The sequence below is a fragment of the Rhipicephalus microplus genome, chromosome X (assembly GCF_043290135.1).
Source record: "Rhipicephalus microplus isolate Deutch F79 chromosome X, USDA_Rmic, whole genome shotgun sequence".
NCBI lineage: Eukaryota > Metazoa > Arthropoda > Arachnida > Ixodida > Ixodidae > Rhipicephalus > Rhipicephalus microplus.
This window is the reverse complement of record NC_134710.1, coordinates 55682095-55708087: the sequence shown is the minus strand read 5'-3', so window position 1 is coordinate 55708087 and position 25993 is coordinate 55682095. Positions and strand designations below refer to the sequence as shown.

Here is a 25993-nt window from a genome sequence, read left to right as displayed (position 1 = left end):
ATTCACTATGCCTTCCTTCCTCATTCGTCGGAGAAGCGTGACACGTACCTGCTGCACACTTGCAACAAACTTTGCGCAATCTTTTTTTTTTCTTTCTGCTGTGCGTGACGACGATGAAGAATTATGACAGAAGCTTTTGTAAACCCCACTATCCCCCACCGTGGGTATGCGCCACAGTTAATATGTGAACAAGATCGAGTTTTTGTTAACGGTTGGGGCATTCGACGACCCACTCAGCACAATTCGCATTATGTGGTGCCTGATTGTTCCCTTGCTGTTCTAAAACGATTTATTACACATATTAACGAGATTCCTTTCCCGACATCCCGCCTGCCTAAGGCCAGTTTGCAAACGAGTTCCAATCACCGTCGTGGCTCAGTTGTAGAGTACTGGGCTATCTGTCACGCAGGGGAGCACGGTTCGAATACCATTGTGTCTATGGTGGTCGCCTCAAGGGGCGGAGTTGCAATAAGTGTTTCTTCCCCCGTGCCCTACGTACCCGTAATGGACCCTTGACCAATTCTCAAAACATTATGTCATTGGGGCACTTGACTATGCTTGCAATTGGAAATCAACGATTTTATGAAACTGGGAATGTTGCGCGCACAGTCGTTCGTTTCTTAAGGGGCACGGTTGAGGCATGCATCGAGAACCGAAGCAGGCTAGCAGTTCAGAAGGCGAGGCGCACAATGCCCAATTACGCTATGGTGACAGGCGAAGCTCAAGTGCCCTCCAATTTTTTAGCACTAAAATCTACAAGACTGACTTTCAAGGCTCACTCAAGAGAACCCGTTCAAGGTAACGTGTATATTTGCCGAGATACCACAGCATATAAATTAAGCGACACCGCTCTCCAAGGCCACTGTATCTTTATTCAAAAGAGAACAAAAGCAAAAAAAAAAGTGGCGCTGAGTCGTTCTTTTCTCCGTACCCGACGTCAGAAGTCAAGCGAAGTCTCCAAATCCCGGAAGCTTTGTTTCTCCCCAGCTTCTCAACGACGTTGGTTCTGGAGGCCTGCCTTTCCTCCGTGACTCGGGCCGGCCTTTTTTTTGGCGTACTCGTTCTTGACAGGTGGCTTGTTTGCTGCAGATGCGGCAGCTGAGGCTGAGGCTTTTCTGTTGGTCCCGTTACCCGTTTTACCTCCTGTAGTCAGGCGAATCACTACCGCAGAGGTCGAGGCACCACTGCTACGGCTGCGTGGTTCACCAGGGCTGCCAGCCGCGGCAGGCACGCGAGGGGTTTCAATGATGGCCGGGCGACCACTGCAGCCCTCTCCGAAGGGGGCCGTGGCTGCGCCCGCGGCGCGGCACTTCTGACAGCCGGTTCCTGCACCTGTGGCCCGGCACGAGCAGCCCGGACTTGGTTTTATCTTTTCCAGAGTGGTCGCGTCTGCGTCACTTCCAGCCGGAACCATCCTGCTAAGACGAGTTTGTTGCAGCGGTGTGTGATCCGCAAGGCCCCCGTTTGGACGGAAACCTGAACGCTGCTCAGTAGGAGGGCCACCTGATTTCACCTTTCCACGAGTGGTCGGGCCTGCGTCACTTCCAGCCGGAACCATCCTGCTACGACGAGTTTGCTGTAGCGGTGTGTGATCCACAAGGCCCCCGTTTGGACGGGAACCTGAACGCTGCTCGGTAGGAGGGCCACCTAGTTTCACCTTTCCACGAGTGGTCGGGCCTGCGTCACTTCCAGCCGGAACCATCCTGCCACGACGAGTTTGCTGCAGTGGTGTGTGATCCACAAGGCCCCCGTTTGGACGGGAACCTGAACGCTGCTCGGTAGGAGGGCCACCTGGTTTCACCTTTCCACGAGTGGTCGGGCCTGCGTCACTTCCAGCCGGAACTATCCTGCTACGACGAGTTTGCTGCAGCTGTGTCCGGTTCACAAGGCCCTCGTTTGGACGGGAACCTGAACGCTGCTCGGTAGGGGGGCCGCCTGGTTTTATCTTTCCCAGAGTGGTCGCGTCTGCTACACTTGCAGCCGGAACCACCCTGCTACGGCGAGTTTGCTGCATCGGTGTGTGATCCACAAGGCCCCCGTTTGGACGGGAACGTGAACGCTGCTCGGTAGGGGGGGCACCGTGCTGGACACAGTCTCCTCTGCCCAGGCCGCCTTGGTGAGCAGCGGTGCCATAGCGAAGCTCTAGCAGAGCCAGAGCACAACTTTCCACACTGGGATCTATATTTCTCCCGAGCCGAGCCCGACACTCGTCACAAATACTGTACGAGTATACGTAACACTGTGCATCATCTTCTTCCTGCGGCTCTGTCTCCACCTCGACTTCGTATGCTGGTTCTTCCAAGAATGTTACTGTTTCGAGATTGCAGTAACATTGGCCTGCAAAAATAAATAGCGACATATTTTGCACGCCGAGTTGCACCGTACGAACGCGACAAAACATATCCAATTTCAATTTTAAAAATATGCGCACGCAGAGAGCGCTGCATGAGGCCCTGCCACAAAGTAGCACTGATTGGGCGCCTTGCGAAGGCGCGTGTCGCCTCACCTGCGCAACCGCATTTCTTGCCAGAGTCGCTCTCAGAAGAGGGTCCATGGACAGTCCAGGTCTTGCGCTGAAAATGCAGTGCGCATTCAGACTCATCCAAAATAATTCCAAAAATAGTGGGTATTTTTCCTTTTGGCACTCAGTATAAGAGCCGTCTCATCTAAGAACGTCGTTACCTTGGATTCAGGGGCATTTTCCGACGGAGGATCTTCGTCCAAGCTTCGCTTCAGGGAATTATCCATCGCTGCTTGGCGACTCCAGCCAGACCGCGAAGTGGTTCGGCAGGCTCCACCAGCCTGACTATCAGTCTTATCTCGACGAAGTTCAGCGCTGGAGTGACTGGCGCCAGACAGGAGGGCTGGCTCCTCGCGACTGCTCGTCGTCTTTGCTGGTCATGCTCGAGGAGCTAGCACGAACAGGCCACTTGCTCGCAGATGCACCGCTCGTGACATTTCTTCGTGGCACTCTTCTTGTCACAAAACGGCATCCAGTGGACGCACAAGTTGACGAGGGGCCTGATGCCGCGTCTTGCTCAACTCACCCAAATGCGCGAGTTTACCTCAGGGGCGACTTCGACGGATCGGGTCACGTTGGTGGCCGACGGTCGCCAAAAAGAGTACGCGCTCTCTGGGTTTCTCTGAATGGAACTGACCAAGCGACCACAGTTGCCCACTTGTGCCACGTTTAACAAGAAGAAAGACGAAGTACCGTTCCCTGAGTTGGTTAGTTGTTAAAAGTCGGGCACGACCCACTCAGTGCCAGGTGTGAATTGGCGTTCGAAGAAATAAAAAAGAAAATAATTTGTAAAATAAAGAGATGTTTAGAGAATTATAATGATACATTACCATGAAATTTTGGTGAAGGAGCTTGATTCTCGCAACAACGTTAAAGTGAAACTTAAATATTGCGATAAATAAAATTGTGCCGATAATATTAGAGCTCATCATTCACGAAAAAGAAAATTTATACTCCAGTGCACCTACAAAACGTGAGCTACAAGTGCTGGTACGATCTTCTTTTGTTATTCGCGTGTGCTACCACACCGCGGTAGAAATGGAAAAAGTGCACAGTACAACCGAAGTTGCTTTTTATTCACTTATTTTATGTCAAATACACTTTTCTCTGTCTTTCCCTATTTCTGTCACTTTGTGTTGTGTTGGCCCCCAATATGGGCGAAATACGGAAGGCGAAAAGTGACGTTTTGAGTTGTATTCTGTTCTTCTTTTTCCTCGTCGTATAGTTTGCTTCCACCCTACTTTTTCTCATTCTTTTTTTTTTCTCGGAGCATAAGAATGCTTATATACATCGGTTCTTAAGCCGAGGGCCCTAAGCAAGTTCACATTTTTTTCTTCTCGCAAATAAATCAGCGTTTCCGCAATGACGCTCTCTTGTATTTCTTTTCTCGTTTTCTCATTAGTGCGGTGGCAGTGATGCAGACTGAAAAAAAAAGCTACCTTTTAGCATGGCAAATATGGTGACGTAGAAAGCGTTTCAAACTAAAGAAGGTATTACAGGCGGGGATATCCGTGACAACAAGCTTTCTACATTTCCAGATTTTTTTATTAGATTCATGGGTTTAACATTAAACACACTGTCACTTGGTTCTTGGCCTATCCACCTTTGTGGGCAAGTATCAGGAAGAGGTTATAATCATGAAGATGATGATGATCATCATCATCACCATCAACAAACTTTTTTGCACCCAAGGGTTCCTGAAACTTCTACATATTGACGCGTGTGTACTGGTGGACAAAAACGACGATAAGGGGATTTGGCAGACACCACGTAGTGGAGCTCTAGCTGATCGAAGACAAAGAGGGTGATCTTGCTGTTTTAAAGAAGAGCTTATTCCGCAAGTTGAGCCGCTCAAATATTTGGGAATGATTTCTAATGATAAATTAAACTGGACTCCTCACATAGAGAGTATTGCATGTAAGGCACAACGTGCATGATTCGCAGATTGACCAGCAGACGCTATGCTTTACGCAGGGACACTCTGGTTATGATTTACAAAATGTATATGCGTCCCATACTAGAATTTGGATGTGTGTTATTCTCAGGTGGCCCAGCTTATTAACTTAAGCCTTCGATTGTTTTGGAGCGTGAGGCCCTGCGACTCTGCCTAGGGCTCCCAAAGTTTGTTGCGAACAATGTTTTGGATCAGGAGGCGCGCTTACCAACCTTGCCTTGTCGATTCCGTATCCTGACGGTTCAGGCTTATCTAAAATTTTATAGCTATTTGGTAAGACTATCCGAATACGTATTCATCTACGACTCAGACTCTTTTTTTCTTGCTCATTGGCCACGTTTTCATACACCACAAATTAATTTTGTTCAGAAGCAACTAGACAGAATAAACGTAAAAATTCAAGATATACCAGCAGCAAACGTGCCAAATCAAAATGTTATCATAAAATATGATGAGATTTTTCCCTGTAAGCCTAAATTTGAATCACACAGGGCCCTAAATAGCCGTTTGCAAGATTACCTTGCACACATGGAAACAAATAATGTAATAGCCACTGATGCTTCAGTAATAGACGAAAAGGCAGGAGTAGGTATTTACTCTTCTTCACTTGACTGGTCATTTTCAGTAAGACTACCAGACTTCACACCTGTTTTTGAAGCTGAACTTTTGGCGATTGTTCTAGCACTACAAAAACTAACTTCGGGCGCTCACACTGCAATAATATTTACAGACTCTCTGTCCGTGTGTACGTCACTGACAGCTTCATCTCAATCAGATGCCTTAAGGACATTCCTTACGCTAATTCCTCCACAGCTTAAGCTCTTAAAATAAGTATATGTACCTGGACATTGCGGGTTGGAGTTAAATGAAATGGCGGACTAATTAGCTCGAATGGCATTAAATGGCCCAATACTTTCTGGGCTTCCGGTGCTGCACAGTATAAGCGCTATAGGATATCGAAAATTTGCACTCAGTGCTGATGCCATAGAATCAGTAACACCAAGCACTGAATTTAGACATTGAAATATCGATGGAAATCCGGCTGGTGTCATACTAGACAACTGGCAGTCATTCTAACAAGACTGCGATGTCGTGTGCCCCCTTTGAATCTATATTCACACAGGGCTGGTCTGGGAATATCTCCCCTATGCAGCTTTTGTACAGATCTGGAATCAATAGACCATTATTTTTTGTCATGTCGCTATTACAGTCTATTGAGAAAACGTCTCCTTGCCATCCCGTTTGCTAACTTCGGGCTGCCCTTCACCATTGAGAATATACTCTCTTTTGGTGCTTCGGTTCTGGGCTACGGCCACAGCAATGCCTTCAAGGCCGTTTGCAGTTATATTCGTGAAACAAAACGAATGCGCTTCAAAATTCCAATTTGCATATTTGTTATTATATTATTATTAAGCAAATTCTAAACATGAATTTTGAACGTGTTCGAAGTTACTGCAATTTCGATTCGATATATATATTATTCTGTCTGATAAAAATGGCAAAAAAAATATTGCACTCCTTCTGTATTTACGCATGCTTTATCCTCATCCTGTTAGGATTAGGTATCATTCAAAAGGCTTTAAATTTCATATCCTCAATTCTTGGCCGATCCCCGTGAGTGGGCAAGAGCCATAGTGGAGGCATCATCATCATCATCATCATCATCATGTTTGACTGCTGAGAATCGCTCTATCAACGCCTATCTGCCTTTTGTTCGCGTTGTACCACGACACTGGTGGAAGTGCTGGGCCGCAACCCTGGCTAATGATCCGTACTCCAGCTGGGAGCCGTTCATCTAGCCCGGACGCATTGTCACCTATTGCAACTCACGTGAAACGGTTCAGTCGGCGGCTGATAGGACTCGCGCCAGAGTTCACTCCTTCCACGGAACCTCGCAGGTGCCGCTTACCTCACCAAATGGCCAACGCCAGTCCACAACCGGCGCCCCAAGGCCCTCCGCCGACACAGTTTTCACAGGTAACCATCTTTCAACCGCTGGTTCCCGATCACTTTAGTGGCGGTGCCCATGAAGACGTTGACGACTGGCTTGAGTACTATGAACGTGTTGCCAAGATTAATTTGTGGCCTGAACAAGAAAAGCTCTCACGCGCCTATTTCTACCTTGACGGCGGTGCGAAAATTTAGTATGAGAACAGACAAGCCAGTCTGTTAACTTGGGGCGACTTCCGACAACAGCTTGTCGACATGTTCGCCAATGTCGATCGACGGGACCGTGCGCAGCAGCTGTTGGAGCTACGGGTTCAAAAACCCAATGAAAGCGTTGCTATGTTCACTGAAAATATGACTCGTCTTTTTCGTCGAGCTGACCCAAACATTAGTGAATATAGGAGCTATCTCATGCGCGGCATTAAAGAGAAACCTTTCGCCGGGCTACTGCGCCACCCTCCAAGTAGCATAGTTGACTTTATCAAGGAGGCCACGGCTATTGAGCGGGCCCTCCATCAACAATGCAGGAAGCATGATCGAATGTCTAGCAGCCCCCCAATCAATTCTGCCGCCATATCTTAGAATCAAAGCTCCCTGCGAGACCTCATTAGAGGGATAGTTCGCGAAGAACTACAGAAGTTCCGGACTCCGGTTGCTCAAACCCCCGTTGCGTCCATCGCTGAACTGGTACGCAACAAAATCAGCCACGCATTTTCTAACGCTAGTCCTGATGACGAGCACCGTCCCATGAGCTACGCCGACGATCTCTGTCATTCACCATCTGCGATATCGCCGCCATACCGCCCAGTGCCAACGGCCCCTTGGTCACCACCGCAAGAGCAGACCCTGAGCTGACCACCAAGCCAACCGACGTACCGCCAACCATCCACAGCAGCACCATGGACATCGTCGCAAGAAGGGAGATTCAGACGTCCACCGCTCCGAAGAACAGACGCATGGCGCACAATCGATCGACATCCACTATGCTTTAACTGCGGAGGTGCAGGTCATATTGCCTGTCATTGCTGGCACCGCAGTGATTCGTTCCGCCCTCTTCGAACATGGTCTGACGATCGACATGCGAACGAAGAATACATACCACGCCGGGAGGACGCCTCTTTCCAAGGAGGCCTTTCTCACTTTTACGACTATACTTCTGACGAGGAGGCAATACCAACTCGCCAGCCAGGTTTGGGACGTCGATCCCGCTCCCTTTCACCCGCGCATTCACCTTCGTCACACCGAAGTACCTCAACGCAAGGAGGTCACCCAGCCCACGCCGGGAAACTGAGGGCGGCGACCTCCGGGGGTAAGGTTGCAGGCCATGAAAATGACGATGAAAAGTCCCCAATACACAACGCTGTAAAGCCGACAAGACGTGAGAGCGACGACATTGTGACCGCCGACCTTAGTGTGTGTAGGTGTGTGTGTGTGTGTGTGTGTGTGTGTGTGTGTGTGTGTGTTTGTGTGTGTGTGTGTGTGTGTGTGAGTGTGTGTGTGTGTGTGTGTTTGTGTGTGTGTGTGTGTGTGAGTGTGTGTGTGTGTGTGTGTGTGTGTGAGAGAGAGAGAGAGAGAGCATCATAAAATTATCAAAGTGCTAATTATTAACGTATATATTAACAGTCGATGCAAATTCACTAACCAGCATATTTAACGAGGCGATTGCACGGATTTGACGTAGCATTTCATTCTTGACGTGGCGGCCTATAGAAGTTGCTCCGAGCAGCGGGGCGCACATGAACGTTTACCAAAGTATGTGTAGGTTTTCTAACGAGCCGTCTAATTTTTAATGCTTCCTGCCATTGCTGGCGCTAAATGACCAGTCGTGGCACTATATATGGCTAGGCGACCACCTAAACCACGGAGTTCCCTTGTAAACCCTTACTACCTGAACTAAGTGCAAAACACGACAGTGAAACAGATCATTACAAGACAAAAGCCGAAGCACAGCTTTCTTTTTTTTTTCAGTCAGGTGAGACCGAAGAGCTGACGAAATGTAAATGATGTAGCTGCTGCTGTCATGAAGCCATTGCTGTTGTTCTTGTTCGCCTAAACACTGTGGCTCACACCCGTTGTGAGGTATTGGCGAAGAATCGGGTGGTTTTATATTTTTATATATAAGCATTAAGAATAGGGCAACTTGTAGAATCGAATAATTACTAACGACAGAAATAGATAGTTTGGGTGCAACATTAAATGTAAAAATCAAATATTTACTACTACTACTACTACTACTACTAATAATAATAATAATAATAATAATAATAATAATAATAATAATAATAATAATAAATTAAGATATATAAAAAGAAAAACAAGAGAATTAACGCAGCTTGTCCTATAAGTCGTGTAAGGCAGGCTCACAGCAGAGCTGGTGGGCTGGGCCTGGCTTGGATAAACTTCTTTTACACCCTCTCACTTATACACTTTTTCCTATACAATGCTATACAACAGAATGAGTATAGTTATTAGGGGCCGCCCATTTCAGCTCCTCTTGTTAACTCTCTCTACAGAGTGCTTGGCTGGTGACTGAGCGCGTGTGGATTCGATTAATAATGACTATGATTTCCTATCTGCGACACACGGCAAACATCGAGCATAGCAGCTCTGCTGTAAAAAGAACCACCACTTTTACGTAGATACGTGTACACCACCGGCTTCGTCAGGAATCGAAGTCGTTGGCAGGGGGGGAGAAGCTACATCAACCGAATTTTTTTTTCTTATTTTACACGAGCGTAGAGGTTCTGGTTATAGGCTACCGATGTAGACGCATAATGTTAAGACTATAGCTGGGTAACTGATTAGCTTTAATATGATAATTCATCACCAGTCAAGCAAACTTTCGCCGAGCAACCCAGAAAAAGAGGCTCCGAAAAACAAAATGATAGGCGCCGGCAAATTTAAACCGATAGGTCATGGAGAGCTTTTTATGCCGTTGTGAATCGCCCACAGGACCGAAAAGAAACGATCTATTGCTTCGGGCTTACTGTACAACGCGCACAATGCAGAAGGATTCTCACCAATATAAGACTGAATTTCTGCTTCTTCTTCTTTTCTCGCGTTGCGCAGGTGGAACTCACGGACTGTTCATTCACGAGCGCTCACGCGACGCCCCTCTCCCTCGTGCTGCAGCCGCGCATCATCTTCATCTTCTACCAAACTCACTGGTTCGCTCGCGGATCCACCTCGACGTTGTCTTCTTCGGAAGGTCGACATGCTCCGATCACGGCCGCCATGCCACATTGGTGAGGCAGCGTAACTAATTCATCTTAGGTTGGAAAGGGAGAGTAGCGGCGGACTGCTGCGTGTAGTGACCTCCCCACATCTCTATCCTTTCGCCCCTTTTCTGTCCAAAGGTAAAATAATGTTTTTGCCTACCTACCAACCCTGACCCGATAAGTGAAGCAACCCCCCCAAGCCCTAAAAAAAAGTATTCATCACGCATTTTGGGGGGTTCTAAGGGGAAAACTTTAGATGTTTCGTAAAACGCGACAAATCGCCGTCGGTGACAACAATAGTCACGAAAAAAAATTGTGGGATAGCGTAACTTATGACGTCAACATATCGTCACAGATTACCGAAATTTGCTCCGCCAAAATGACGTCACACAGCCTGACGTGACATGACGACGACATCACGCGGCACCGTCGCTTGCTCAAAAGGGGACCGATCTCGGAGGCACTGTAAAACCACATGAGGTAGAGAAAGCTGCCAATGCCTCCGGTTTCGGGGGCAGTGCAAAATTACGTTGGGTACATGTTTTTAACGGGCGGGGTGGTGGTACTTCAATAGACGGAGGAGAAGAAAATTGATGATGATGATTGATGTGTGGGGTTTAACGTCCCAAAACCGCCATATGATTATAAGAGACGTCGTAGGGGAGGGCTCCGGAAATTTCTACCACCTGGGATCCTTTAACGTGCTCCTAAATCTGAGCACACGGGCCTACATCCTTTTCGCCTCCATCGAAAATGCAGCCGCTGCAGCCGGGACTCAATCACGCGACCTGCTGGTGCATGAGGAGCCGAGTGCCTTAGCCACTAAACAACCACGTCAGGGCAGGAGAAGATTGGTTACGTCTCAAGTTGTCTTGGCAAATGTCTATATAAGGAATTGCGATATGATTATGAGGTTAAAAAGTACAGACTGCTGGACTAGTTGGTAGAGCGTAATTCAGAATGGTAGCGCGAAAAATCACACGGACGATGACCAATCAAAACGAGACACAGCGCTACATCTCCTCTTGAGCGGCCGCCCGTGTGATTCTTTGCGCTGTACCGTTCTGAATTCAGAATTATTATTAGGATGCATGCCGTAGTGGAGAGCTCCGAAGACTTTTGAGCACTTAGGGTTCTTCTTACCAAGAGGAGCATTGTTTTTCTCATCATTCTCGTTACTATGGCGCACTAAAATCCCAATACGCAAGAGCCTCTAGCAGTTTCGTCTTCATCGAAAATGTAACAGCCGCGGCCGGGAGTGACTCCATGCGGTTTGAGCCAGCAGCTAAGTGGCGCCGCCTTGGCAAGCCTACAACAGCCGCGTCAGCGCCCCATCAGTTTTACGGGATTTCTATTGAAATGCGCGCAAGCTTGCAATGGGCACATACTGAATAGTTAAACCATTGGTAAATAATAGGTTCTGAGTACTTAATTGAGTAGAGCACAACATATGTTTCGCGCAGCACAGAATGTCTGGAGATTTGGGGCAATCCAGCGGCTGTCAAGTCGCTCGCTGCTATTCGCGACCCGCTTTCTCAACAACATATTTCTTGCGATGTGCCCTAAGTAGTCTTCATTCGGTACAGTGCATAGAGGAAGTATACTGGTCTTTAATATACATCTGCAGACGCTCACTCAGTGGCGTCATGCAAGGGCTACTGCTCCCCGGAAAACGTCTCAATTTTCCTTCACCTGTAAGGATGAGAGGAAGAAGAGGAAGTGGTTGATTGAACATAGCGTCATGTGACAGCGTAAAGGAAACGACGGGACCAAACGGGGCGTAACACACGCAGTCCCTGGGTAATGAACGGCTGATCCCGTGAAAACGTCATCGCTGTAAAACACCACGTATGGCCCGTATTCTCAAACTTTCCGCGCTGATATCAACGACCGCATTGCCTATGCAGCGAGCGGAAGAAGTATATCCTGTACGAAAGACGTCACTCATTCAAGATGTCCTTTAGCCATCTTTCATATCGAGAGAAAATATTTTCCACCTTCTGAGACTCTTAAAGACACACGGTTTCAGCGCCTGAGGCACTGAAACCGTGTGCCGGTCGATTTGAGATCGATGGGAGAAGCCTTTATCCTGCTGTTCATGTAAAAATATAATAAATTCCGCCGTCTGACGCGCAAACACTGAGCTATATGTTTATTAGACACTTCTTAGTTTACTGGACTCAAGGTTAATACTGACCACCCGAAGTTCTAGGAACTTCACCTAAATCACTGGGTACGCGGGAACGTTCTAGTTGAGTGAAAGAACGTTCTAGAATACGGGGGTAAAACCCCCGTATTCCAGAACGTTCTTTCACTCAACGCTTCGCATTCACTTTAGAAGACCTTGCCCCCGTATTCTAGAGCGTTTCTTCACTCAACGCTTCACCTTCACTTGAGAAAGCCTTACCACCGTATTCTAGAACGTCTCTTCACTCAACGCTTCACCTTGACTCGAGAAAGCCGATGGGAGCGCCATCTGTAGGCACGGCAAGTCACTGCATATCAGCGATAATCATCTGCGTTCCCAAAGTAGCGCAGCCTCATTCTCAGCCGAGCAGCGGCGCAGTGCTCAACTCTGACAAGTGAAGGATGAAAGTCGAGTCGAGTGGCGTTTTGTTAATACGGGGGTAAAGCTCTAGTGTGGCATGCATTCTTGAATGTAAGGCAGCGCTTCGCAAAAAAAAAAAAATCATGCGGGCAAAGAAAGGCAAGTACACCCGTCTGCAAAATAAGACGGGACACGTGAGCGACGACGGCAATATGATGAAACTGCATCACAGCGCCCTATGACATGGCGAGTGCGCATGCGCGGCCATTCACTTTAAATGCGAAGCATTTCTCAGCGAACCTCGGCGAGTTCAACCGCATCTGTCAATCTTATCTATATAGCCGCCTACGACTTCTAGCTCTCCTAGCGGTTTCGATAATGGCATCGATACCAAAACTGGTATGGCATATGACCGTATGTCGAGCATAAGTGACAAGTCATAACATGAAAATCCCGACGTGTATGTCATGAATGTCATAATTTACATTTTCATAGTCTTGCTGCCCTTGAGGTGGTTTTGTTCACATGACATATCTCAAAACTGCTAAGGTAAGACGTGGCTGCATGGCGAACATAGGTTACAGATCCTAACGTGGAAATCATGACATGCGTGTCATGTAAGAACATGACTACATGCCATGCCCATGATGCGCTCGCGGTCGTCCACTAGCTTCACATATACCAAATTTGGTATTACGTGATGTGAATAGATGACGAAAATAAATAACACGTGCAAACATGATAATCATGACATGCGTGTCACGTAAAACATGACTACATGCTACGATCATTGCGCCCTCGCAGCCATTTCGCTAGCTTCACATATAGCAAATTTGATATTACGGTGACGCGAATTGACGACGAGCACAAATGCCAGGCGCAAAGATGATAATCATAACATGGAAGTCATGTACAGCCTAATTTACGTCCACCTCGTAACACTGTGCTTATTTTAATCTGACATATGAACCTTCCTCATTTGTGCTTCACATATCATCGACTCCCACTGCACGTGAGATATACCAATTTTTTACAACCATGTCTTTTTACGCACTTGTAGCGTACCAAGTGAATCAACCTTCTTCATTTGTGCTTCACATATCATCGATTCCCACTGCACGTGAGATCTACCAATTTTTTACAACTATATCTTTTTACGCACTTGTAGCGTACCAAGTGATTACGCGTAGCGTTTTGCGCTAGGCGTTTACACAGGACAGGTGTTATCCTGCGCTTGCCCTGTATGTTGCAGCTTGCAGGAAGCAGCAACAGCCGTAACGTCCTCTAGTCAATGCCTGCACGCAGTGTTCTATCAACTACGTGTTCCTTTAAAGCATGGAGCTCTCATCTCAAATTCTTCATGTTTATACTATGCATATTTTTTTTAACGAGGCCAGCAACGCGGCCTAGATGTACTTTAGTTTTTGTGGGATATGTGCTGGAGGAAGACCGCGAGGAAGCTGTAATAGGCGACCGGTAATATAAGCCATCGCGGGGAACTCTGGGATACGACGGCTTCCGCTTAGACGCACCACGCTGGTTAGCAGTGGCACGCGCGCATTTTTGTACCACTCCATTGAAAAAAGCACTTCCTCGTGCAATGCCAGTGCTTTATAAGTTGCTTTTTTTTTTGCTTTTGTTAACCGTGACTGCGACGATGAGAAGCTACGAAAGCCATGAACGGTAAGAAAACTTCTTTATCGCACTAAAATGATCTGCAATGATTTAATGCTGCTTATGGGTACTGTCAGTTTGGCTATATCAGTCAATACAGAAGACACTTTTCATTGTATGATACCTTACTGCAGAAAAAAATCACAATTTCAAAGATCTCATGCAATGGGGATGACTGTAGCAGTGTGCTAAGAGTTCATTTCGAGATAGCTGCTTCGGCCGACATCGTCGGTTGATCGACATGAAGCGCAGCACTTGTTTAGCGCGTTGAGATATCTTTGTTTTATTTTCTAGCCTTCACTGCACTACAAGATGCATTTCTTAGTCGAAGCTATATGCTTATTTCAGCGCTGATCTTGGTCAAGTTGCGTGGCATGGCGGCACATAAACAATACAGTCAGACGCAGACGGCGTCGAATAATCGAAATACTGCGCTTGTTTAACCAACTTCTTCCTTTGTGTGCCGTACTGGCGCACAGTTTGACCAAGATAAACGCAAATGGACTCGTCCAGCGCTTCGTGTAAAGTTACTCTTGAGTGAAGCTTTCGCGTTTTTTGTGGCTGGCACTCATCTCGTATGGCAGGTATAGATTTCGCCCGCGTGTTCCCATAATATCTTTGCTAGGCACGCCTGTGCGACAATATATTGCTTGATATATTATTCGCAGCAAATTCGTGCGTAAGCCTTAGATTAGTGTGGATCACACGTGCCTGCGATAAAATGGTCTTCGAACACTCTGGCTTCAACGTTCGGTACCCAAAGGCTACCGCTGTGGCTCGCTTCACAGCCGCGGCCCACATCATTTTTCTTTCTTCATTCCATGGAAATTGATACATGCGTTTGCCTTTCACGCTCGAGTTGGAGCAGTCAACGGCTAAACAAACCGACCATGGTTTATCAGGACGAAGATAAATGGGCGACCGCGCGCGCGAATTCAGAATCATCTGAGGCTTGCGGCAGGGCGGTTCGCCATCGTCTACTCCATAGAGTTTCCCACAATACTTACTAGAGGGAACTCTGGCGCTAGTGTCTATGGGAGTTGCAACACACGGTGCTTCAGCGAGCATGAGAATCATGGGTAGTACACACATTTGTGTAATCGTACTTCTGGCCTGTTTCTGGCTCCGTGTGTGTTCGTGTGGCTTGGAGCTGTTTTTTCACGAAAACATAAATTAGCAAATGTTCACCGTTTGCGCTTCACAACTTTAATCTTTTAAGCTTACTATTTCGAATCAAGTCCCTAAGTTCAAAAAGGTTTGTTCTTTCTTTCAAAACAAAACCGTGACCAGTAATAAACAAAGCCGCAAGTACGATTCGCCGCCCGCAAGTACGAAGACTAGGCAAATGTGTGTACTATCCATCATTCCCATGGTCGCTGAACGATCGCAGCGCCAGAGTGCCCTCTAGTTAAATTTGGGAAACTCTATGGTCTACTCTTCTCGAACCGGAAGCCGGCAGCAGACGGTGTATCCCACAATCCCTCGCTATTTTACTGGTCACCTATTTGCTGCGGTGCTACCCTTCTTTGTCTCAGAAAGACGCAGTGCCGCTAAATAAAATTTAAGCAAAAAAAGACTTGAATAGCTTGATACTCCTTGAGTGCACGGGCCTAGCCAGGTGACGTTAAGTTTACTCACGTCTATTGTGGACATAATAAAGCTGTTTTATTCACTCACTCACTCACTCACTCACCAAGTTATTCACTTGATTAAAACGCTGATCGGATAGAGATTGCACGTGACTTGTCCTAATAAAGAGCGACACGGTTGATATCTTAGGTCCTTGTGAGCGCATCACTCACGAAGAACAAGAGAGACATATTATAGAACCTTTCACTGTTTACAAACACAGCCCCTTGATGACATCCGGTTTCGCCCACCGATGGGCCAAAAAGAAAATAGCCCGCTGGTTTTCTATACTTTCCTCCCTTTATTTGGCAAAATATATTCAAATAAATGTTCTTTTGAGCTCCATAAAACTACAAGAGATATTCTATTCAACTTTACGCACGTTCCTGTTATCTGAAAAATTAAAAAGAGGCATTTCTTCCACCTAAAGGGAACATTAATAAGTGCTTTCAGTTTCGACGTTAGGAGCTGGTAAATGAGCTGACCGCAAGTTTTCAGGGGTACAAGACTTGTGACCTTAAAAGCACCTATAAGAACGCGCCATAGAACCCTGCAGGTGGTCGAAACTTCCGGAGCCCTCTACTACGGCGTCTCTCATAATCATATGGTGGTTTTGGCACGTTAAACCCCACATATCAATCATCAAGAACGCGCCATGGACTGGCTCTTTTTTTCCGTGCAAGGTTCAACAGCTGCACAAGAAAAGTGGAGCACCTTTCGCTTCGTTCATAAGACACTCGCCTCCATAAAGCACGTGTGACAAACAGAAAGACGAACCGGTTTGTTATTAAAAAAATTACGATTTCAAGGAAGGATGAAATCAGTCATAATACTGATACTTTTTGTTACATGTCTTTTTTTTTTCAAGATTCGCAATATCTATAAAAAAGATTACTGTCAGCGTCTCTGCAGGCAATTACAGTTTCAGATAGTATCCGCGGGAATTTCAAAAACTAAGGCCTGCCCATTTCATAATTTTGGCAGCAGATGTAAAGCAACGCGCATAACTACTAAACAATAAGTATAGACTTTTCCGTGTCAAGTTAGCCGGGCGTAGCCTGCAGCTTCGCGTTGCACACGAATACGTTATTTAGGGTTTCACGAACCGGATCACAGTAATGCGCATTGCGATGCGCTTCGTATCCAAGACATGCATGCACTGCCACTTTACGCTATAGCGGCGAGCATCGAGTGACGATAAAAGAAGCGCACGAAACATGGCGAAAGCACACGTCGCCGTATATAACTGAATTAGGCGACTCGTAGAGAGGCATCTTTCCCCATGCGACTCGATTCCGCATTGTTCCAAAGAAAGCCGTGGCATAAGAAAAAAAAAAACGTGACAGTGTAAAGCTTTCAGCGCCCTGTTTTTCTGGAAGGAAACAAAGCAATGCGTAAAACAAATTCACTGCGCTGCGCGTACGTATAATATGTTTCTAATGCGAACACAGTGCATTGCAGACTTCTCTAACAACATTTCTTGTGTTAAGAAGGAAAACAAAGCATGCCATGGGTGCATTGGAAGGAGAAATGAAAGCTCGACTTGCTGCTGTCGGGGAATTTGTTAAATGACATATATACGATTATGCCTTGTTACAAGAACTCCGCATCAGAGCCACGTTTATCCGTTGCATGTACTGTACGTAAAATTGCAATACTAACATGTTCGCGATCAACTGAACGTCTGCTACTAAATAAGTTTATCGTGCATCCAGCAACTTATTATTATAAGCAAAACCAAAGACCGCCCTTTGAATCGCGCCGGCTGGTGAACAAAGAACGACTCAGATTGTTTGAGATTGGGCTTGCCTGTTCCATTAGAGGCTGCTGGCAGTGAAAGAGCCGTTTCGCGCTTTCCAGGCCAACACGGGGCAGTGGTCATGGGTATTTTGTTCTGTTATATATGATTCATCACACGATTACTTTCGTATACTCTGTTCGAAACACCATATGTCGTTGCTTAGCGTTCGTTTTTGTTGCATTGAAATTGCGAGGACTCCTTTCACTTGACTATGACTCTAGCAGCGCTGCGTATTGCACATTGCCGGCCCGAAGCAACTCATAAACATGAATAAACACTCAATTTAGCGAAGATGGCGTTGATGAAACCGGCATTGTCATTGCATGCACCTCATGCAGACGAATGTTTATGTTTCACTTGCAACAGAGACGATTTCGGGCATTTCTTTTATGTAGTTCTCGAGGGCAGTTCTGAGTGCAGATATAGCGTCATTTGCTCAGTTGGCTCGGAAGAGCGTCATCTGCGTCAATCGCTAGTCGGACAGGCGCAATGACGCGCAGTGAGCTCTTGTCCGATTTCAGACATTCGTAAATCGACGGAACCACATGCATGAGCGACGATATTGTATCAGATTTCGCAAACAGCTTCACGTTATCCCAACGTCCACCATTCGCAAGATTCCACAAGCTTCCAGTGACCATACCATGAACACCACTCAGGCCCTGTCTGAAGCACGTTCAGGCAAACATCCAATAAGCCGAAACGGGAATGCCATTGAGGAATCGTTGACTTAGGTCATCGAGTATCTTTGCATTACAGTCGGAAAACTTGCGATTGAGACGCGAGCAAACAATGGATTAGTGCTATAAATTTTTACCGGGTATTCGCGCATGAAGGGTGTCCATGAAATTCGTGCCAGAAGTGTTAGCAATGGAGCAAAGAATATAAACTCCGTCTGGAAAACATTGCTATGATTCGTCAGATTCTGCTCCTCCGACATGGTTCCGTGCGACGTTTGGCTTTTTATGTACAAAGTTGAAGATGCTGGGTAAAAGAAGCCGATCCCAGTCAACAGAAGACAGCGCGTGAAATGCGTCAGCCCGGCTGTTCACCAATCCAAAAATGGCCGCGGCAGCTGCATTTTGGTGTAGACGAAATGCTCGATGCCTGAGTACTTAAGATTTAGGTGCACGTCGAAGAACCCCAAGTGGTCGAAAATTTCCGGAGCCCTCCACTAGGGTGTCCCTCACAATCATAATCGCGGCTATTGCTTTACCATTTGTGGTCGACAAAGCTGTGCTGCATTTCCACGCGCGAGCCAAGCACGGCGCATTTTTGACGTGCCCTTATAAACCCGAAACGTATTCACGAAAACCAAGTAAATAGCGAGTAATAATAATAATTATTGTTGGGGTTTAACGTCCCAAAACCACCATTTGATGATGAGAGACGCCGTAGTGGAGGGCTCCGGAAATTTCGACCACCCGGGGTTCCTCAACGTGCACCCAAATCTGAGCACACGGGCCTACAACATTTCCGCCTCCGCATCGGAAATGCCGCCGCCGCAGCCGGGATTTGAACCCGCGACCTGCGGGTCAGCAGCCGAGTACGTTAGCCACTAGACCACCGCGGCGGGGCGGCCTCAAGCACTTCAGCTTCCATTTGCGCAAGTGTATGAGCGCATCAGTATCGACAACGACTCCGGTTCACGATACAAATACCGTATGATTACGGAATAATTAAGCGGCACTTGCATGATACAGTCACCTGCGCCTGATATATGGAGTAGTGCGCACCTTCCCAAGTCTCCCACATTTCACAACCGAAAGGCGTCCTCTGCGGGCATCCCGGTCGCACAAAAGAGTTGCAGGGATCCCGACCCGTTTCTTCAGCGGTTTCGCTAGCGCTGCGTGCACAAGGCGTCTCTTTCACTTTTACGACAAACGATGACGCACGCGAACCGTTCTTAATCAGCGAATGCTTCAAGCTGAAGGGGCATTTGCGATGCAATTGCAGCCGTGGGAACAAATAAATGCGACGCAAGAGTCATGCACCGCTGGGGCTAAGAAGTTTGGGTCAAATTTTATTGAAGTTTTCCAGCATGCACTGAGACATCATGAGTTTCGCGAGAAACGCACGGATAAGAGTGCGAAAGGTGCTGCTGATGTCCTTTTTTTTTCGTTTTTCATTTTTTTTCTGCATGAATACAAACTCGTTGATCTGCACTCAATCTGATTCCAATATTTACGATCGAATACACCCGACCGCCATATAGACAGATTAATTCAGTGGGAGCTCACGTCAATTCTTCTTGATGCACTGCAGCGATTCAGTTCTAAAATTCATTTTATTGAAGCTGACCAAAACTTATGCTAGACGCACATGCTGTATATATATATATATATATATATATATATATATATATATATATATATATATATATATATATATATATATATATATATATATATATATATATATATCATCATCAGCCTGACTACGTCCACTGCAGGACAAAGGCCTCTCCCATGTTCCGCCAGTTAACCCGGTCCTGTTATATATGGCACTGGTTATATATATATATATAACCAGTGCCTAGTATTGATCGATGAGCGGTGCTAATATCCCAGATCAGGAGGGAATTAAAACAGGCAAAGTAACTGCGCCGTAAACGCGGGGCGTCCTCCCAAAAACCCACCCGGGGGTCTCGTGCTAGCGCGGCGTATGTTTCGAGATATTTACATGCTTGGACCTCGGCCAAGCGTGCGCTGCTGCTGCTGCGCGATTTTCTGACGGCGGCAATCAAGCGTTGCGATGAGAAATGCCAGTGCACCACCGCCGCATTTATGCGCTTCGCTCCAAAACCACGCGGCTTATGCTGCGACAACAAAAGCGGTCGCTTTCATGACGAACAGCGAACATATATAGGGCATCTAAAACGAGCCAGAGAGAACTTGGCGTGGAGGGATCGTCTTTTGTCCTGTAACCATGTAGTAATGGCATCTTTTTTTTTATGTATAGGCGAATACGGGATCGCATGCAAGTTAGGGAAAATTTCACGGATATATAAAGTGACAGTGTTTTACTCGGCTATACTCCGTGGAATCCACGCGGTCCCGCCCGAAATAGAAAAAAAATGTAGGTGTACGAAATGTGCGGTAGCATTAACATGACGCCGCAGTAACAGCAGGCTGCGGCAATTCGAGTGAATTGCCGCATGGATGTAAAATTAACTATGCTGATAAAATATTGTGAACTCTAACTAATATACGACGCCTGCGAGCTTGTCACTGCCGGCGACACAAAGGCAAGTCATATGCGAACTTCACAAGAGTCTGTTCGGCGTAAGGGTTATACCTTCAGTTCAAGATAATGTGCTGTCAGCGTTATATTGAACTCAGACAAGCCCACTGTATGCTTTACCGGGTGCAGTTTCCCGTGGTATGCGGTACACATAGTATGCATCAATGAAACTTCTCGATTGCACGAAATTCAGTTTTATTGAAGAGGGTCGACAGATGAAACTACTTTTTGTCACAAGCTGATCGGCGAGTGTGCGATGTGGGACAATGAAGTTTAATAAGTGATTAAACGTCAGCAGGCACAAGCTATATAGACAGTGCAAGCCGTACCATTTTGTGTGTATGTGCCAGGCATTCAAAAACAGAGAAAGCTCAAAACAATGCTTTCAGTTCCAACCAACGAGTGGGCTTTCCCGAACTACTTGATATAAGTGAGTTTACTCTTGGACGGAGTAACTGAGAGATGACGTTCTGATTCGTCGCCTATCTTGTGCGTTTCACATGCGAACTCAGCGGCGTTCAGCATTTGTTGTTATCAGCCGGCCGAATCAGCCATTCGCAAGCGGTAAATCACAAAAAAAAGTAATAATGTTCGCTCAATTTCTTATTCTCTCTCAACACCTCCAGAGCTGGGAAGAACGAAACCACATGACGAGGTGTCAGCTCTGGTTCTTGAGTTAAATACGCGTTACGCGATGATATAGTCGACGAAAAGAACACATACGCGGCTCGAAATTAGTTTCAGCTCTCTTACTAAAATCTTTCAATTTTCGTAAGGCAATCATGTCAGCGCCGTCATGCTATTCGGAGAATGCGGAGAAGTGTAGTTGATCGGGGAGAATCGAAGAGCACGCCGCCCGCCACTGTGTCTGAACAGGGCCGGCGAATATATCTCGCACACTGACAACCCGTCATTCGCCACTCAATGAGGTACCAGCGTAGTGAGGAGTGCAGCTGTCGTCGGGGTTACGAAAAAGGGAAAGAGGGGGAAGAGAGGCACAGAAACTCCGAAAAACGCACCGGCGCTCTCGTTTACTTCTTCGCGGGGCGCGTCGATATTCCGGGGTGAAACGAGCGCCTCCTAATCCCGGGGAGCAAAGTTCCCGCCAACGCCGCAAAACACGTCGAAAGGAAGCCCTTTCGTCCAGACGTTTGGAGCGCAAACGAAAAGAACAGCAGACGACAGCCGCCGCAGCCAGACGACACTCGGTCTGATTGTTGCCGCTGACGCGCACTCACCTGCGTCGCCGTCAAAAAGTGAGCCCACGACGTGTGCCGTAATCGGAAATCGAAGTCGCACCTCTGCCGTCAGTGGACGTAGCACGGCTCGCCGGGAAACTGGTAGGTGTTCTGTGGTGCGCGCGCGCCAACTGCCCGAGACGACGCTCAAACTTGAGCTGACGGCGCCAGCGGCTCACGGTCGCCACATGGCGGCCCCCGCCGGCAGCGCACTCCCTCCGCGCGCCTTTCCGCGTTCCCTCGCGCTCCGCTGCTGATGTCCTCGGAGAAGGACGGCCGCTGCCGACAGCTGTGTTGGCTGCCGCACACACGTCCTCACACATTACGCCCTCGAGGGTCGGGGATACTCAAGGCACGTAATTTAAAAGTGACCTGAGCTTCTGGCGCGTTTACCTCAATTACAAAGGCTTCGCGCGGGCAACATCGAATACATCACCGAATCGCTGCCGATGGTGGCTTGCTTGGCCCACTTTTTTAAAAATTTCCCTGCTAAGGAGAGGTCGGTGTCCAAGCTGAGCTTGTTTTGTTATGCAGAGCATCGGACGCGTAATTCGAAAGTCGTGGGTTCGGATCCCATCGACGGAATGGGTGACATTTCGCCCACTTTAATTCTTTTCAATTTAAGTCCTAATCATTCACAACAGTATATAGCAAAAAAAAAAGTACGGCAACTCCGCTCTAGCGGTACGAAGAAGACTGGCAGGAGCGGAGCTGGGGGCGCTCCCCTCCTCACCTCCACGATAATCTCTCTTCAATTTCTTTGTCCGTTTCGGTCTTTCTATCTTTCTTTCGTTGTTTTCAATTTCCGTCTCTCTGGCTCCGCATTTCTCGCTTCCTGTTCCAATCTCTTTTTTTTTTTTCAATCTCGATATTTTTCTCTCCTCGTCTTCGATTCTCTCTCTTTAGCTCCATATTTTTCTTTCCACCATTCGTTCTCTCTGTTTCTATTTGTCTCTTTCTTCCTGTTGCACAACAACGCGTGTCTTCGAGGTAGTCGGTACTCCATGATCAACTACGTCATGTCGCGTCTGTTTCATCAGACGTCTAAAGAATTTCACTCAAGAAGTAATTTTTATGGTATGTTTTACTCTCTCCTCATCACTCTCATTCCTGTCCCCCTTTCTCTCACCTGCTCTTCTAACCCCTTTGCTATTTGTGCTCTACTAGCCAGTCGCCCTCTTTTCCGCCTGGGTATTGTAGAGACCCCGTTTCTAATTGATGTTAACCGCTCCCCCTGTTTCTAATTAAAATAGGTGAATGCACCTCGAGTGAATAAAAATTTCTGCCTGGCAAAGTTAGAGAACTTTCTTTTTCATGAAATGGGCCATGTCTGTGAAAAAGAAACAGATTGAAATGCACAATGTCACATTTACGTGAGGAGAGTAAGATTTCATCAATAAATCTAGAAAAAAATTCAAGCTTAATTTCTTCAGTTACATCTATAGCTACAAAAAGGGCTCTAATGCAAAAAATACAAACCAATTTTAAATAATATTTTATTGTTCTAAGTTGAGATTGTGGTTATAAGAGGGAAAAGAAGAGAAAAGTGAGCCCCGTAACTGTCTGCATCAGCGTGCGACACCTCAACAGTAGCTCACAAGTGATGGGGGTGAGGAGGGATTAAAAGGATAGGATTAAAGGTATAGAGAGAAAGAGGGATGCTCTAGGACAGCGAGCGACGACATGTGAGAGATAGGAGAGATAGGAAAGATGGAAACACGGTCACAGGAGTCCGAGGACGGGGCACCACTTGCGAGAGCTCTTGTCGGCGTCAGGAGATGGCGTAGGGCAAGTCCGGTCGGCCAGAGCTGCGCTGACGTCGTCGTAGGGGACCGGCGGCAGGAGGTGGCATGGGACCAACCCAGTCGGCCAGAGCTGCGCTGTCGTCGGAGATCGCGGGGGCACAACCGGTCGGCACGGAATCCAGCGAGCGAGTGGTTTCCTGTGTATCACAGGCTTTCTATAGTTTTTTTGAGCACGTAGATCTTCTTTTAACCAGGTCGCACATGAATATTGAATCTACTTTGAAATATGTGTGGGTCATTCTATACCATCTAGCCAAACCGCGCAATAGAGCACCTTCAACACTAGGAAGTATGTTTGTTATGCTGAAGGTGGTGTAGCCCTATAATTAGCTTCAGCGTTTGCCTTTTTTTCACACTGTCTAACCATTTATTATTATTATTATTATTATTATTATTATTATTATTATTATTATTATTATTATTATTATTATTATTATTATTATTATTATTATTATTATTATTATTATTATTATTATTATTATTATTTATGCACACTGCATGTCTTTAGGTCAGCATAGGGCAAGAGTGGATGCCCATGATTGAAAGTAAAAATTGTTGCGACATGCAGAGGCAAGTACACGAAAATGTAATATGAAAATCGCTGGAAAAAATACTTTAAAGGGTCAGTGCATGAATTAAACGGTCTGGTATTTCACTATGGCTTGACACTTTGCAACAGTGAAATGAACCTTGCACCAACTTCAAAATTTGGAACCGAACCATTACAAATTTATTTTGTGGCGAACACTCGCGCGCTGCTAGCCCAGCTTATACACCTTCAAACCTCATGTATCGGTGTCACCACATTCATCTTGCCGTTACTCAGTCGTACACCATTACACTCCCGGGCTTATATGGACTCTTTTTGTTTTTGCACTGCATAATTATAGCCGCGTTTTCATGAATGCAACAGTAGCGCATCACATTACCCATCACATACAGCAGTAATGCTATACTACGTTTAGGCGACGCTGTTTACATGGTGCTCGTGCACCGGCGCTCGATACTGAATGAGGGCCTCTTTCGGCAGAATAAGTTTGGCCGATGAATATAGAAGAGCACGAGCCAGCTGGCTGTATCATTTCTGCCTCTCTTACTCGATACGCCGCGACAGCGCGCTTACATGCAACACGCGAGGTGATTAACTCTTCTCGATAAGGCTCGGCTCGCCACGCACATTAATGCGATCGTTTCGGATGCGCCTCTGGCGTGCCTTGTGGAGATATCTATACGTTGGTCAGTCGCTATTTTGTGCTGAATTCTCGGTAATACGCCGGGAATAATGAGATCATCCGCTCGATGAGATTATTTGAACAGTGGGACAAGGATCAGCCAACGCCTCCTCTATTTTGTCAAGGCCAGCCAGATGCGCCCGATTCAGCCGTTTAACCACCCTCCTCTAGCCCCTTCCATGCTCTTGCCCATCGCCTAGCCTTCGCGTGTGTTTTGCTGTCATGGAAGAGGGAGCCCCCTCATGCTGATTTATTAATCGATTGATTGATATTTGGGGTTTAACGTCCCAAAACCACTATGTGAATATGAGAGACGCCGTAGTGGAGGGCTCCGGAGATTTCGACCACCTGGGGTTCTTTAACGTGCACCGAAATCTGAGCACACGGGCATAAAACATTTCCGCCTCCATCAGAAATGCAGCCGCCACGGCCGGGATTCGATCCCAAGACCTGCGGGTTAGCAGCCTAGTACCTTAGTGACGCGGCGGGGCAGCCTCCTCATGCATTGTCTCACGACGAAAATTATACGAAGTAATTTTTCGTTGGAGTTGGGCACAGATCCTTGGGGCCACGTCTTGCATTCCTCGTGTTCACTCTGTTGGTGGTCCCGGCTGCGGCGGCTGCATTTCCGATGGAGGCGGAAATGTTGTAGGCCCGTGTACTCAGATTTGGGTGCACGTTAAAGAACCCCAGGTGGTCGAAATTTCCGGAGCCCTCCACTACGGCGTCTCTCATAATCAAATGGTGGTTTTGGGACGTTAAACCCCAGAAATCAATCAATCAATCAATCAACTCTGTTGGTGGTCCCGCTGGCTCTGTAAAATATACCGTGTTTTGATATAGCGTGTCGCCGTTCATGGCGCTATGCGGCCAACCAATGGGGAAGCGTCACTGCAGCGCTACTACATAGATCAATGTTATACTCTATGGCTACTACATGCGCTGCGCCGTGATGCGGTGGCACGGCGCTCCTTCGAGTCACGAAAAAGGAGCATGAAGGAACATATCTGACAGACGTATACGATGTTGCAGTGGGAAACATGTCTATTGCATATGCGAGAGAAAGCGCTAGGAAGCACGTCTGACACATGCAGCGCGACCTATGATGTAGCGTCGCGTCATGATCATTCCCTGAACTAAGGCTGGCCGACGGACCGGGTTGTCCAAGAGGACCCAAGTGGCC

The 25993-nt window shown here is 47.0% G+C and overlaps 2 protein-coding genes across 2 annotated transcripts in view; both read right to left on the bottom strand.

The window, feature by feature from the left end:
• LOC119176065 (oxysterol-binding protein-related protein 6) overlaps nucleotides 1-21924 on the bottom strand; it is a 172712-nt gene extending 150788 nt beyond the window's left edge. The window contains exon 1 of the mRNA XM_075876688.1: nucleotides 21774-21924. The gene's annotated coding sequence lies outside the window, so the exon portion shown is untranslated. The remainder of the gene's footprint in view (nucleotides 1-21773) is intronic.
• Nucleotides 853-4846, bottom strand: LOC142775334 (uncharacterized). Its single transcript, XM_075876685.1, has 3 exons — nucleotides 2683-4846; nucleotides 2507-2573; nucleotides 853-2337 (listed from the first exon to the last, which is right to left on the bottom strand). Exons 1-3 carry the CDS (start codon nucleotides 2746-2748, stop codon nucleotides 992-994), a joined length of 1479 nt encoding a protein of 492 aa, XP_075732800.1. The 5' UTR covers nucleotides 2749-4846; the 3' UTR covers nucleotides 853-991.
• Nucleotides 21925-25993: the final 4069 nt, after the last annotated feature.